The following is a 14,760-nucleotide window of genomic DNA, read 5'->3' as shown; positions in this document are numbered from 1 at the left end:
ACAGTGTATGAATCTACACGTACAGTATGAACAGTGTATGAATCTACAGGTACAGTATGAACAGTGTATTAATGTACAGGTACAGTATGAACAGTGTATTCATGTGGTAGGCTACAGTAGGAACAGTGTATTAATGTACAGGTACAGTATGAACAGTGTATGAATGTGGTAGGCTACAGTATGAACAGTGTATTAATGTACAGGTACAGTATGAACAGTGTATGAATCTACAGGTACAATATGAACAGTGTATGAATCTACAGGTACAGTATGAACAGTGTATGCATGTACAGGTACAGTATGAACAGTGTATTAATGTACAGATACAGTATGAACAGTGTATTAATGTACAGGTACAGTATGAACAGTATTAATGTACAGGTACAGTATGAACAGTGTATGAATGTGGTAGGCTACAGTATGAACAGTGTATTAATGTACAGGTACAGTATGAACAGTGTATGAATGTGTAGGCTACAGTATGAACGGTGTATTAATGTACAGGTACAGTATGAACAGTGTATGAATGCGGTAGGCTACAGTATGAACAGTGTATTAATGAACAGGTACAGTATGAACAGTGTATGAATCTACAGGTACAGTATGAACAGTGTATGCATGTACAGGTACAGTATGAACAGTGTATTAATGTACAGGTACAGTATGAACAGTGTATTCATGTACAGGTACAGTATGAACAGTGTATGAATGCGGTAGGCTACAGTATGAACAGTGTATTAATGTACAGGTACAGTATGAACAGTGTATTAATGTGGTAAGCTACAGTATGAACAGTGTATGAATGCGGTAGGCTACAGTATGAACAGTGTATTAATGTACAGGTACAGTATGAACAGTGTATGAATGTGGTAAGCTACAGTATGAACAGTGTATTAATGTACAGGTACAGTATGAACAGTGTATGAATGTGGTAAGCTACAGTATGAACAGTGTATGAATGCGGTAGGCTACAGTATGAACAGTGTATTAATGTACAGGTACAGTATGAACAGTGTATGAATGTGGTAGGCTACAGTATGAACAGTGTATTAATGTACGGGTACAGTATGAACAGTGTATGAATGTGGTAAGCTACAGTATGAACAGTGTATTAATGTACAGGTACAGTATGAACAGTGTATGAATGTGGTAAGCTACAGTATGAACAGTGTATTAATGTACAGGTACAGTATGAACAGTGTATTAATGTACAGGTACAGTATGAACAGTGTATGAATGCGGTAAGCTACAGTATGAACAGTGTATTAATGTACAGGTACAGTATGAACAGTGTATTAATGTACAGGTACAGTATGAACAGTGTATGAATGCGGTAGGCTACAGTATGAACAGTGTATGAATGTGGTAGGCTACAGTATGAACAGTGTTTTAATGTACAGGTACAGTATGAACAGTGTATGAATGCGGTAGGCTACAGTATGAACAGTGTATGAATGCGGTAGGCTACAGTATGAACAGTGTATTAATGTACAGGTACAGTATGAACAGTGTATGAATGTGGTAAGCTACAGTATGAACAGTGTATTAATGTACAGGTACAGTATGAACAGTGTATGAATGCGGTAGGCTACAGTATGAACAGTGTATTAATGTACAGGTACAGTATGAACAGTGTATGAATGTGGTAAGCTACAGTATGAACAGTGTATTAATGTACAGGTACAGTATGAACAGTGTATGAATGCGGTAGGCTACAGTATGAACAGTGTATTAATGTACAGGTACAGTATGAACAGTGTATGAATGCGGTAGGCTACAGTATGAACAGTGTATGAATGTACAGGTACAGTATGAACAGTGTATGAATGCGGTAGGCTACAGTATGAACAGTGTATGAATGCGGTAGGCTACAGTATGAACAGTGTATTAATGTACAGGTACAGTATGAACAGTGTATGAATGTGGTAAGCTACAGTATGAACAGTGTATGAATGCGGTAGGCTACAGTATGAACAGTGTATTAATGTACAGGTACAGTATGAACAGTGTATTAATGTACAGGTACAGTATGAACAGTGTATTAATGTACAGGTACAGTATGAACAGTGTATGAATGTGGTAGGCTACAGTATGAACAGTGTATTAATGTACAGGTACAGTATGAACAGTGTATTAATGTACAGGTACAGTATGAACAGTGTATGAATGAGGTAGGCTACAGTATGAACAGTGTATGAATGCGGTAGGCTACAGTATGAACAGTGTATGAATGCGGTAGGCTACAGTAGGTGATCTGGTGGTCCCGGGAAAGGAAATGTTGGGAACCACTGGGGGAGAGCACTCTGAGTGGGGACTATGTTCTGAGCCAACCCACTTTCTCTGTACTGTGTCTGTCTGCCTGACTCACCAGTGGTGAGCCGTCTATCCAGCGGAAGTCATTCTCCACTGTCTTGTCATTGAGCCCAATCCACTGGTAGTCCTGGCCGTTGGCTGGAGGGGGGGAAAGAGTGAAGGGATATTCTCTCTATCTCTCTCTCACATCACATCACATCACATCACATCACATCACATCACATCACATCACATCACATCACATCACACACACACACACACACACACACACACACACACACACACACACACACACACACACACACACACACACACACACACACACACACACACACATACACAGGCCTTTACTCACAGTTGACAAAGTGCTGTTCCTCTGGGGTGATGATGCTGACCAGGTGAGCGCTGAGGTCTCGGCAGCGCTGCTCGGCGTCCAGCCAGGTCTCTCTCTCGGGGAAGTGCAGGTAACAGTTGCCCTGAAACTTAGTCCACCCCTCCTCACAATCCTGCTCGTCTGTGTCGTCAACAGCAGGGGGCGATAATGAGACAGAGGCTACCACACCCCGGAGAAGCCCGGGTTTATTACAGACACTCAAATACATTTACATTAGATAGGAGGGAATACTGATCAACACCACATATGACACCATAGAGGTTTTATGGAGGCTGTGTTTGTTCTAGAACTGCTGCCATTTGTCTATGCTCCATTATTAGTCCAACTATAAACATTGACTTGTTTCAGTCCAACCTATGGTGTGATAAATATTACTGCACATTGGTGAAAATACTGCATTTTCCAGGACCTATTAACTATCAACTTGATTCACTGTTTGAGAACACTGGCAATACAAATTTACTTTGGGCCACTTTGAGGTGTATGACATTTTTTGGAATGGGTGAAACATCCATCCAGCATCCATTTAACCCTCAACTACAGGGTTTGGTGACCAAAACATTCTGCTTTAGCCAACGTGTTGTTGTTCTGCAAAACAAGCCAAAATGTACAGTTGTTAATGCAGAAAATGGTTCTTTCTATAATGCATTTGTGTTTTAAAAACTAAAGCACAAACAAAAAACACCTGGAAAATTAGCACACAGGGTCTCTTGGGTAGTCTTTAACTAAATAATAATTGGTTGTGATACTTTAAATATACAACAAATCATTTAAATAGTCAGCCTAGTGAGTATCTCTCAACAGTTAATGAGAGTTTCTGTAGTGAGTATCTCTCAACAGTTAATGAGAGTTGCTGTAGGGAAATTTACTCTGTATACTTGTTTACAGAACATGGTGAATACCTTTTTTCCCTTCACTGTAACGTTCAAGGTTTCATTCATTCCTTCACCACACCTACATGACTAAACAATTTCACAAAATGGCTACTTCAGCTACTTCCGTACACCTGCTTGCTAGGAGCAGCAACAGAACTACACACTAAGAAAAGAAGGTTCCTCAAGGGTTCTTTGGGAAGGGTGATGGTTCTATGTGGAAATGCATGAAATGAAATGTATGAAATGTATGCATTCACTACTGTAAGTCGCTCTGGATAAGAGTGTCTGCTAAATGACTAAAATGTAAAATAATGACTCAAAGAACTATTTGAGCCCTTCAATGGTTCTTTGCAGTTTTGTGATAATTTGTGATAATTAAAATGTATTCATTAGAATATTTTGGGGCGTGGCTTGCGCATAGCTTTCTGTTCAACCGTGAGTGTCATTCCAGTTGATCTAATCTGTTGTGTTATGCTATTACATGTTAAATATGACTGTGGCCAGTGACAGTGTCTTGTAAAAGACTCATGTATGACCTCGTGTCAGTTGAGAACATTTGACTACTTCCTAAATCAGTGGTTGTCAATTCTCTCCGTAGTGACTCCCAGAGCTGGCACACCTAAAACAGCTAAAACAATAATAACGCAGAAGGAATTCCAACAATATAATAAAACAACATGTATGGTTCTTCAAAAGGATCTACAAAGAACATTAACCATAGCGGAACCCTTTATTGGTGCTATATAGATCCTTTATAGAACCTTAGGAAAAGGTTTGTTATAGCACCATAAAGGTTCCATTTAGAACCTTATGAGCATGGTTCTTTATAGAACCTTCAAAAAAAGGTTATATATAGCACCATAAAGGGATCCACTGTGGTTACAAGCCAAAGAACCCTTATTTGGCATTATACAGAACCTCTTGTTTTGTGTGTAGACCTGGCTGAGAAAATCCACCCACCAGATATAAGCACAGTCCTGAGTAAAGGACAGGGAGCAGTATGATGACATTGCCCCTAGACTACGGATACCCCTATACCTGTCACGCCCTGACCAGGTGAACTCTTCTATTTTGGTCAGGGTGTGGCATTTCTATAGTTTATTTTCTATGTTTTTGGTATAGCCTTGCTTTGGGGCTTATTTCTATGTTGGGTTCTGTCGATTCCCAATCAGAGACAGCTGTCGCTAGTTGCCTCTGATTGGGGAATCACATTTAAGTTCCTTTTCCCCCACGATGTTTGTGGGGTGTTGTCTCTTTTTGTTGGAGCAGTAACGATACGTTTATTCTCTGTTTTGACCGTGTTATTTCAGTTTGTAATAAATAACATGTGTTCGCTCCCAGCTGCGCCTTGGTCCACTTCTTCCTTCCTGCACGACGATCGTTACAGAACACCCCACCGAACCAGGACCAAGCAGCGGGAGGATAAGGAGCGCGAGAGATGGGCTCGCGAGGGTAAGGAGTTCTGGACCTGGGAGGAGATCATGTCGGGGAAAGGACCCTGGCGGAAGGATTCCCAGGTCGAGGAGGTGATGCCAGCCGGTGGAAGGAGTCGCAGGCGGCGGTCGAGGAGGCCCGGAAGACACCCCCAAGAAATTTTTTTGGGGGGGCTAATGGGGTGGTCCGGAAGGGCAGAGGAAGAGCCCAGACCACTGCTCTCGTGGGGGATAACGGCGAAGGAGGAGGCAGAGATGTGGCAGGTCCTGGAGGACCTGCGTAGGGACAGCGTGGAGGAAGAGCCTTGGGTGGCAGAGGTGCGCACGGTATCGCCAGTGCGCCTGCACAGCCCAGTGCGCTCTGTGCCAGCGCCCCGCATTTGCCGGGCTAGGGGGAGTGTTCAGCGAGGACTTGTTGTGCCGGCTCAGCGCTCCTGGCCTCCAGTACCCCTTCTCGGTCCGATGTATCCTGAGCCGAGGACGCGCACTCTGTCTCCGGTACGGCTGCACAGCCCAGTGCGTTCTGTGCCAGCGCTCCACACTTGCCAGGCTAAGGTGGGCGTTGAGCCAGAACGGGTGATGTCAGCTGTGCACTCCAGACCTCCAGTGCGCCTCCTCGGTCCGGGATATCCGGCGCCGCTTATGCGCACTGTGTCGCCGGTGTGCGGTCACGGTCCAGCACGTCCTGTGCCAGCACCTCGCCCTTGCCGGGCGAATGTGGTGCGTGTCCACAGTCCAGTCCGGCCCATCCCTGCTCCCCGCACCAAGCCAGTGGTGCGTGTCCCCAGTCCTGTCCGGCCCATCCCTGCTCCCCGCACCAAGCCAGTGGTGCGTGTCCCCAGTCCAGTCCGGCCGTCCCTGCTCCCCGCACCAGGTTAGTGGTGCGTGTCCCCAGTCCTGTCCGGCCCATCCCTGCTCCCCGCACCAAGCCAGTGGTGCGTGTCCCCAGTCCTGTCCGGCCCATCCCTGCTCCCCGCACCAGGTTAGTGGTGCGTGTCCCCAGTCCTGTCCAGCCCATCCCTGCTCCCCGCACCAAGCCAGTGGTGCGTGTCCCCAGTCCAGTCCGGCCCGTCCCTGCTCCCCGCACCAGGTTAGTGGTGCGTGTCCCCAGTCCTGTCCAGCCCAACCCTGCTCCCCGCACCAAGCCAGTGGTGCGTGTCCCCAGTCCTGTCCGGCCCATCCCTGCTCCCCGCACCAAGCCAGTGGTGCGTGTCCCCAGTCCAGTCCGGCCCGTCCCTGCTCCCCGCACCAGGTTAGTGGTGCGTGTCCCCAGTCCTGTCCGGCCCATCCCTGCTCCCCGCACCAAGCCAGTGGTGCGTGTCCCCAGTCCAGTCCGGCCCGTCCCTGCTCCCCGCACCAGGTTAGTGGTGCGTGTCCCCAGTCCTGTCCAGCCCATCCCTGCTTCCCGCACCAAGCCAGTGGTGCGTGTCCCCAGTCCTGTCCGGCCCATCCCTGCTCCCAGCACCAAGCCAGTGGTGCGTGTCCCCAGTCCAGTCCGTCCCGTCCCTGCTCCCCGCACCAGGTTAGTGGTGCGTGTCCCCAGTCCTGTCCGGCCCATCCCTGCTCCCCGCAACAAGCCGGGGGTGCGTGTCCCTAGTCCAGTCCGGCCCATCCCTGCTCCCCGCACCAGGTTGGTGGTGCGTGTCCCCGGTCCTGTCCGGCCCGTCCCTGTTCCCCGCACCAGGCCCACGGTGTGTGTCCACAGTCCGGCACGGCCTGTGTCCGGTCCACCGGTGACCAGTCCTGTTCCGGTCGGCGGCTCCGCTCCGGAGCCTGAGCATGCCGCTCCACCGAGGTCCAGTCCGGGCCAGAGGGGTAGGGCTAGGGTGGAGGCAGGGGGAGAAACAAGCCCGGGGCCAGAGCCTCCACCGAGGGTGAGGCGCCCACCCGGTCCCCCCCCTAATAGACTTTAGGTTGGTGCGCCGGGAGTACGCACCGTTGGAGGGGGGGTACTGTCACGCCCTGACCAGGTGAACTCTTCTATTTTGGTCAGGGTGTGGCATTTCTATAGTTTATTTTCTATGTTTTTGGTATAGCCTTGCTTTGGGGCTTATTTCTATGTTGGGTTCTGTCGATTCCCAATCAGAGACAGCTGTCGCTAGTTGCCTCTGATTGGGGAATCACATTTAAGTTCCTTTTCCCCCACGATGTTTGTGGGGTGTTGTCTCTTTTTGTTGGAGCAGTAACGATACGTTTATTCTCTGTTTTGACTGTGTTATTTCAGTTTGTAATAAATAACATGTGTTCGCTCCCAGCTGCGCCTTGGTCCACTTCTTCCTTCCTGCACGACGATCGTTACAATACCCCTTTAGACCCGTGGATCAGTCAGGGTCTTAACTTACTGTTGACACTTAGAATACACAAGATGCGCTTCCCGGGTGGCGCAGTGGTCTAAGGCACTGCATTGCAGTGCCACCAGAGATTCTGGGTTCGTCCCCAGGCTCTGTCGCGACCGGGAGGCCCATGGGGCGGTGCGGCCCAGCGTCATCCGGGCTAGGGAGGGTTTGGCTGGCAGGCGCACTAGCGACTCCTGTGGTGGGCCGGGCGCAGTGCATGCTGACCAGGTCGCCAGGTGTACGGTGTTTCCTCCGACACATTGGTGCGGCTGGCTTCCGGGTTGGATGTGCATTGTGTCAAGAAGCAGTGCAGCTTGGTTGGTTTGCGTTTCGGAGGACGCATGGCTCTCGACCTTCGCCTCTCCCGAGTCCGTACGGGAGTTGCAGCGATGAGACAAGACTGTAACTACTACCAATTGGATACCATGAAATTGGGCAGAAAAAAAGGGGTAAAATAAAAAAAATTTAAAATAGAATACACAAGGTGCAATTTCTACATGTTATGTTACTGACAGTTACTCTATTAGCCCGTGTCAGCCAAACCATTTGTATTGGTAAATTAATCCAGCCAGCTGTCTAAACTTGTAGTAATCATAGTTGAATTACAGACCGAGGCTCCCCCATTGATTTTGTTAGTCACTCTCACTGAAATATCATATTGAAAACTGCAAACATTTCTCTCTACCCTATGGCAAAATGTGTACAATTGCAGGAAAGTTGCTGTAAAACTGCTAATTAGTCTCTCCGCCCCATGGCAAAAGGCGCAGAATTTCAGCAAACTTGCTTTAAAACTACAACATTTTCTATCCACCCCATAGCAAAATGTGTAGAATTGTAGATTTTTTTTTAATGATCTCCTCTGTCAAGAGGGGGGCCGCTAAAATGTTTTGCTCACAAGGATCTAATGTCAGTTTAGCGTTTTTACCCCTAATGGTAAGGATTTGGCAAAAGGAACGCTGATCCAAGATCTGTGCCTACAATCAACTTATTCTGGGGCGGACAGAAGAATTCACTGCCACACCTGGGTCACGTTCAGCATGCACAAAACAGGAGAAAACGTTTTTGAAATAGAGGAAGTATAACCAAACTTGGCCGATGATAAACCTAATTGGGGTTTTCCATTTAAAAACGTTTTCGGCCATTTGTCCTCCTGAACGCAGCCCTGCTATGATGAAAGCTGCCAGCGATAACAGTTTCCTTTGCATCCTGTTGTTTTTGAGACGTTGTTGTTTGTTAGTAAACATTAGCTGAAGCGGACCTCGTACCAATCTCGCAGCGGTCCCCTCCGTAGCTGGGCAGGCATAAGCATTTGTAAGAGTCTGCATTTTCCACACAGGTGGCTCCATTGGCACAAGGGTTGGAATGGCACACATCAACCTCTGCAAAAAAGGGGGGGGGGTGAGACTGGTGCCTCAGGGGGTGAAGGGGTAGTTGCCTTGGCAGGGGGGGAGCTGGGAAACAACATCTTGGAAGTCATGGAATCGGAACACTCTGAGATGCTGCAACATGGTGATTCAGACTCCAGCCTTACTGTCAGGTCATCATTGAAAGGAAGATGAATTATCATCTCAATGATGTTCACTCCTGTCATGTTAACCTTTCTTCAGACCACAACATTTTACTACTTTTTTCATAAATGTTGAACTTCTGATTCATACAGTTTAGAAGACAGATACTTTATCATATAAATGTATTGAGATCTGAAGTAACTTTAAGTCTGGATCAGCTACTTGTTGGGTGGCATACCCATAGAAATAGAATGACTAGATGAGAGTCATTCTAATTCTTTGGGAAGTCTTGTGTTCAGATTCATATAGGCAGAAGTTCCAAGTATGTACCCAGCATGTACCCAGTATGCACCAGGATGTTGGTAGGTGTACCAGGGGTTATCAGGCATGCAGTAGGAAAGAGAATAGAACCAGCAGGCAAATCTGTCTGAAATGGCATCATAATGACGTCCAACCAGTTTTGCCAGTTGGGTAAGCTTACTGTAGCCTAGGCAACAGCAGAACAAAAACAACACAGGAAGGAGTGAATCATGATAAACCTTGAGGCAAGGACACGATACACACATACACGCCAAAGACCCCGCGACTGTCTGACAAACACAAATGAGAGACCCAAAACCAGGTGCAGGCAAAACAGGACAAAACATCACACTACAACACAAAGCATACAGTACATCAAGACATGAAAAAGTGGGAACAAAATGCATTGTTAGTGTTAGTGAATCACATATAAAAAATACAGCCTACAGAATATTGCTAAATGTCTGAATATGTACAGTATCAGATAGTAGCATCGGGACAGAGGGTTGCAAAATTCCAGGAACTTTCAATAAATTCCCTGGTTTCCCAGAAATCCTGGTCGGAGGATTCCGGATTTCCTGCTGATTCTGGGAAACCTCCAAACAGGATTTCAGAAAAACCATTCCCTGAATTTCGCAACCCTAATCATGACAGAGCGACCGATGGCCAGGCATACAGTAGAGAGATGAGAAAAGCATCGTTAGAAACTTTCTTTACTAAGGTGTGTTACTTTCCAGTAAAACATTTACAACACTTCTGAGGATGTCAGAATGGATCAGAAAGAGAGATGTGCAGAGAGTTAGGAACGAAGACCTTGCTAGGAACGAAGGAATCTTATGAGAGATAATGAGAGATAATGATACCCCTGCATCAGGACTCACCATACTGGCACCCTTCTCCCACTTTCCCGGGCGGACACTGGCACAGCCCAACACCATCCTCCACTGAGCATGACCCAGCACCACACGGGTTAGGGTCACATGGGTTAGGGATACCTAAGCATGAATACAATTAGAATGAATACAATACAGTGTGTACCTTAGCACCAAAATGGCACCATACTCCCTATTTAGTGCACTATATAGGGAATAGGGTGACATTTCTGATTGGCCCGTTCAATAAAAACACCATGCCACTTTTAAATAAGTCTGTTGGCTCTACAGCGTAAGAGCCAAACAAACGTTATTTTAACTGTCCATTGCAATGAACATGGAGTCGACTGAAAGTGTGCTGACTCACCCTCCTCTGAGGATGGCTCCTCCATGACGGCAGGGGTCTGCAGGGAGATGGCTGGGGCAGCCAATCCGGCGGGAGCAAGGTTGGGGGCAAAGGTCACGTAAAACTCGCTGGTGGTCTCCCCCAGCTCAGCCCCGCCAGCCATGGCCTCCTCTGGCCCCTCTGTGCCCTCCATAAGCTCCCTATTGCTGGGCGGAGAGGACAGCACCACAGGGAGCAGATCTCCAGAGTGTGCCCCAGATGAGACACCGCTGGCCTGGGTTGGGTGGTCAGCACCACTCCCTGTGTGGGACCCGCTTCCCTGCCCACTGAACTGCACTGGCCCAGCCCCCAGCTCCATGGAAACCGTGGTCGCCTTGGAAACCTCTGTCATGAAGTCATTAGTCAGGAAGGTGACAGCGCTGTCCTCCTCATCGCTGGTGGAGGATCTGGAGATTCCAGACATGTCTCCGGATGGGAAGCCCGACGTTCCGAACCCTGATGTGTATCCACCTCTTCCCGCTCCGGAGCCGTAGTGGAGAGACCCCGAGGCCTCCTGTTCCCCTGAGGCTGACCCCGTGAGGTCAGTAAACCCTGACCCCAAGAAGGTCACACCCGGGAAGAACCCTGAGCCACTGCTGCCTGAGGCCGAACCGCTGATATCACCGCTTCCGGAGCCATAGTGGAGAGACCCCGAGGCCTCCTGTTCCCCTGAGGCTGACCCCGTGAGGTCGGTAAACCCTGACCCCAAGAAGGTCACACCCGGGAAGAACCCTGAGCCTCTGCAGCCCGAGGCAGAACCGCTGATGATATCACCACTTCCGGAGCCGTAGTGGAGAGACCCCGAGGCCTCCTGTTCCCCTGAGGCTGACCCCGTGAGGTCGGAAAAACCTGACCCCAAGAAGGTCACACCCGGGAAGAACCCTGGGCCACTGCTGCCCGAGGCTGAACCGCTGATATCACCACTTCCGGAGCCGTAGTGGAGAGACCCCGAGGCCTCCTGTTCCCCTGAGGCTGACCCTGTAAGGTCGGTAAACCCTGACCCCGAGAAGGTCACATCCGGGAAGAAACCTGAGCCGCTGCTGCCAGATCCGTAGCCACTGAATTCCAGGCCCCCTCCACCCAGCTCCTTCTCTTTGTGTGTGTGAGAGGTGGAAACCTCCATCAGTTTCCCATCGATCAGCAGGACCTGAGTGTCTCCGGTTCCCGACTCCTCTTCCGAATGACCACTGGAGCCTCCTGAGGGAAAGAATCCTGAGGGAAATCCGGAAAACTCCTCACTGGAACTAGAGCTGGAGCCGGACGACATTCCAGACAAATCCCCACTTTCCCCAGAGCTGCTGGAGCTGTCAGACGAAGAGCCGCTCTCCTCAGAACTGACACCGGAGCCACTTCCCGAACCCGACAGGAACCCACTGCCACTGAACATTCCCAATCCCATTTCTGAGGGGAAGGTGAGGATCCCAGTGATTCCTTCTCCAGCCTCCTGAGGACCCCCAGAGCCCAAACCAGATAAAACGCTGCCACTCCCTGAAGAGAAGGTGACCGTTATTCCCGATCCGTCTCCACTCAGCCCCGAGCCGGACGCATCTTCACTACTCAGACCAGACGATCCGCTGGGAATCTCTGTGCTTCCGCTGCCTGAAAGATCACCTGACCCGGACAGATCCCCGGAATGAGGCAGTTCACCAGAGTGATCACCAGAGAGATCTCCGGAGGATCCACTCGCCCCAGAGGCCCCGGAACCAGAGCCTGAGGACTCCACAGAGATGGGAGGAGTGATGGAAGGCAGGACTGTGGAGAGAGAGTGAAAGTCAGAGAGAGAGAAAGAGGGAGAGAGACACAGAGAGCGAAAGAGAAAGAAAGTAAAGTGATTTACATATTTCAGTCATGTATATACAGTGTACATATATATATATATATATATATATATATATTTATAGTGTAGAATTCCATAAAATGCTTATTACTGTAAAGGCAAGTGAAGACTATGGCTCTTACCAGGCCTCAGCAAATCAGTGATGGATGTGAGGTTAACCAAAGCCTCTTCTAGCTCTGTGATGTTCAATCCAGTTTCATTGGCGAGAAGCAAGATGTCCACTACAGGAAACAAAAATATTTGAGTGAGTGAGTGAGTGAGTGAGTGAGTGAGTGAGTGAGTGAGTGAGTGAGTGAGTGAGTGAGTGAAGGTGAGTGAGTGAACATGCAAGCGAACAAGTGAGTGAGAGTGAATGATAATGCGAGCGAGTGAAGACTGAGTGAGAGGGTGAGAGGGAGAGTGAGTGAAGGAGTGAGTGAGACAGTAGGTGAGTGTGTTGGTGGGTGAGTGAGAGAGTGGGTGAGTGAGTGAGTGAGTGAGTGAGTGAGTGAGTGAGTGAGTGGGTGTGTGAGTGGGTGGGTGGGTGGGTGAGTGTGTGAGTAGGTGGGTGGGTGGGTGATTGAGAGAGTGGGTGAGTAGGTGGGTGGGTGATTGAGAGAGTGGGTGAGTGGGTGGGTGAGTGGGTGGGTGATTGAGAGAGTGGGTGAGTGGGTTGGTGATTGAGAGAGTGGGTGGGTGGGTGGGTGAGTGGGTGAGTAGGTGGGTGATTGAGAGAGTGGGTGAGTGGGTGAGTGAGTGGGTGAGTAGGTGGGTGGGTGGGTGATTGAGAGAGTGGGTGAGTGGGTGGGTGATTGAGAGAGTGGGTGAGTGAGTGGGTGGGTGAGTGGGTGAGTAGGTGGGTCTTTGAGAGAGTGGGTGGGTGGGTGGGTGGGTGAGTGGGTGAGTAGGTGGGTGATTGAGAGAGTGGGTGAGTGGGTGGGTGAGTGGGTGAGTAGGTGGGTGGGTGATTGAGAGAGTGGGTGAGTGGGTGGGTGATTGAGAGAGTGGGTGAGTGAGTGGGTGGGTGAGTGGGTGAGTAGGTGGGTCTTTGAGAGAGTGGGTGGGTGGGTGGGTGAGTGGGTGAGTAGGTGGGTGATTGAGAGAGTGGCTGGGTGAGTGGGTGGGTGAATGGGTGGGTGAGTAGGTGGGTGATTGATAGAGTGGGTGGGTGAGTGGGTGGGTGAGTGGGTGAGTAGGTGGGTGGGTGAGTGGGTGGGTGGGTGAGTGGGTGAGTAGGTGGGTGATTGAGAGAGTGGGTGGGTGAGTGGGTGGGTGAGTGGGTGAGTAGGTGCGTGGGTGAGTGGGTGGGTGGGTGGGTGAGTGGGTGAGTAGGTGGGTGGGTGAGTGGGTGGGTGGGTGGGTGAGTGGGTGAGTAGGTGGGTGGGTGAGTGGGTGGGTGGGTGGGTGAGTGGGTGAGTAGGTGGGTGGGTGAGTGGGTAGGTGGGTGGGTGAGTGGGTGGGTGATTGAGAGATGACACATTATTCTATTTCATTCCTGTGTCTATCCAAGACCAACGTCCAGTTTTGATTGCGTTTTAGCCTGAATATTTTTTTGATGTTGAAATAAAGTGGAAACAACATGACTTATGATTCAACACATTTCAGTCCAAACCTTTGAAGCAGTAGGCGTCATATCTGGAATACAGGTCTGGGTATCCCGTCTGGTTGTTATGGGTGTATACTGTGTACACCCCTGCCTTCCCTGCACCACACGCCGCACGGGGGTTGGTGATGGGGTACCGGACACTCCGGTCGATTAGCCAACCCGCGCGGCACTTATCCAAGCCTTGTCTCCAGGCGGTGTAGAGCTGCCCAGTAGAGGCCAGGGTAGCGTTCAGCTCCTGACAGTGAGCCAGAGCACCGTCATAGGTGAAGCCCTCACTGGAGCCAGCATGGAACACATCACCTAGAGAAGAGAGGACAGTCAGGTTAACGGATCAGAGGATGGTGAGAAGAGAAGAGAAGATAAGAGGACAGTCAGGTTAACGGATCAGAGGATGGTGAGAAGAGAAGAGAAGATAAGAGGACAGTCAGGTTAACGGATCAGAGGATGGTGAGAAGAGAAGAGAAGATAAGAGGACAGTCAGGTTAACGGATCAGAGGATGGTGAGAAGAGAAGAGAAGATAAGAGGACAGTCAGGTTAACGGATCAGAGGATGGTGAGAAGAGAAGATAAGAGGACAGTCAGGTTAAGGGATGAGAGGATGGTGAGAAGATAAGAGGACAGTCAGGTTAACGGATCAGAGGATGGTGAGAAGAGAAGATAAGAGGACAGTCAGGTTAAGGGATGAGAGGATGGTGAGAAGAGAAGAGAAGATAAGAGGACAGTCAGGTTAACGGATCAGAGGATGGTGAGAAGATAAGAGAAGATAAGAGGACAGTCAGGTTAAGGGATGAGAGGATGGTGAGAAGATAAGAGGACAGTCAGGTTAACGGATCAGAGGATGGTGAGAAGAGAAGATAAGAGGACAGTCAGGTTAAGGGATGAGAGGATGGTGAGAAGAGAAGAGAAGATAAGAGGACAGTCA

At 49.3% G+C, this 14,760-nt stretch overlaps 1 protein-coding gene across 4 annotated transcripts in view; it reads right to left on the bottom strand.

Moving 5' to 3' along the window:
- LOC115166935 (aggrecan core protein) overlaps positions 1 to 14,760 on the bottom strand; it is a 37,905-nt gene that overhangs the window by 5,163 nt on the left and 17,982 nt on the right. For 3 of the 4 annotated variants that reach the window (XM_029720879.1, XM_029720881.1, XM_029720880.1), the window contains 7 exons: positions 13,845 to 14,138; positions 12,376 to 12,474; positions 10,399 to 12,168; positions 10,041 to 10,154; positions 8,617 to 8,730; positions 2,669 to 2,827; positions 2,369 to 2,451 (listed from right to left, as the gene is read on the bottom strand). In XM_029720879.1, the coding sequence (XP_029576739.1) occupies positions 2,369 to 2,451; positions 2,669 to 2,827; positions 8,617 to 8,730; positions 10,041 to 10,154; positions 10,399 to 12,168; positions 12,376 to 12,474; positions 13,845 to 14,138 (2,633 nt within the window). The remainder of the gene's footprint in view (positions 1 to 2,368; positions 2,452 to 2,668; positions 2,828 to 8,616; positions 8,731 to 10,040; positions 10,155 to 10,398; positions 12,169 to 12,375; positions 12,475 to 13,844; positions 14,139 to 14,760) is intronic. The other variant, XM_029720882.1, reaches the window with a different exon arrangement.

This window comes from Salmo trutta, chromosome 29 (genome assembly GCF_901001165.1).
Source record: "Salmo trutta chromosome 29, fSalTru1.1, whole genome shotgun sequence".
In the NCBI taxonomy this organism is placed as follows: Eukaryota; Metazoa; Chordata; class Actinopteri; order Salmoniformes; family Salmonidae; genus Salmo; species Salmo trutta.
Note: the sequence above shows the minus strand (reverse complement) of the source record. Positions and strands in the feature narration are given on the sequence as shown.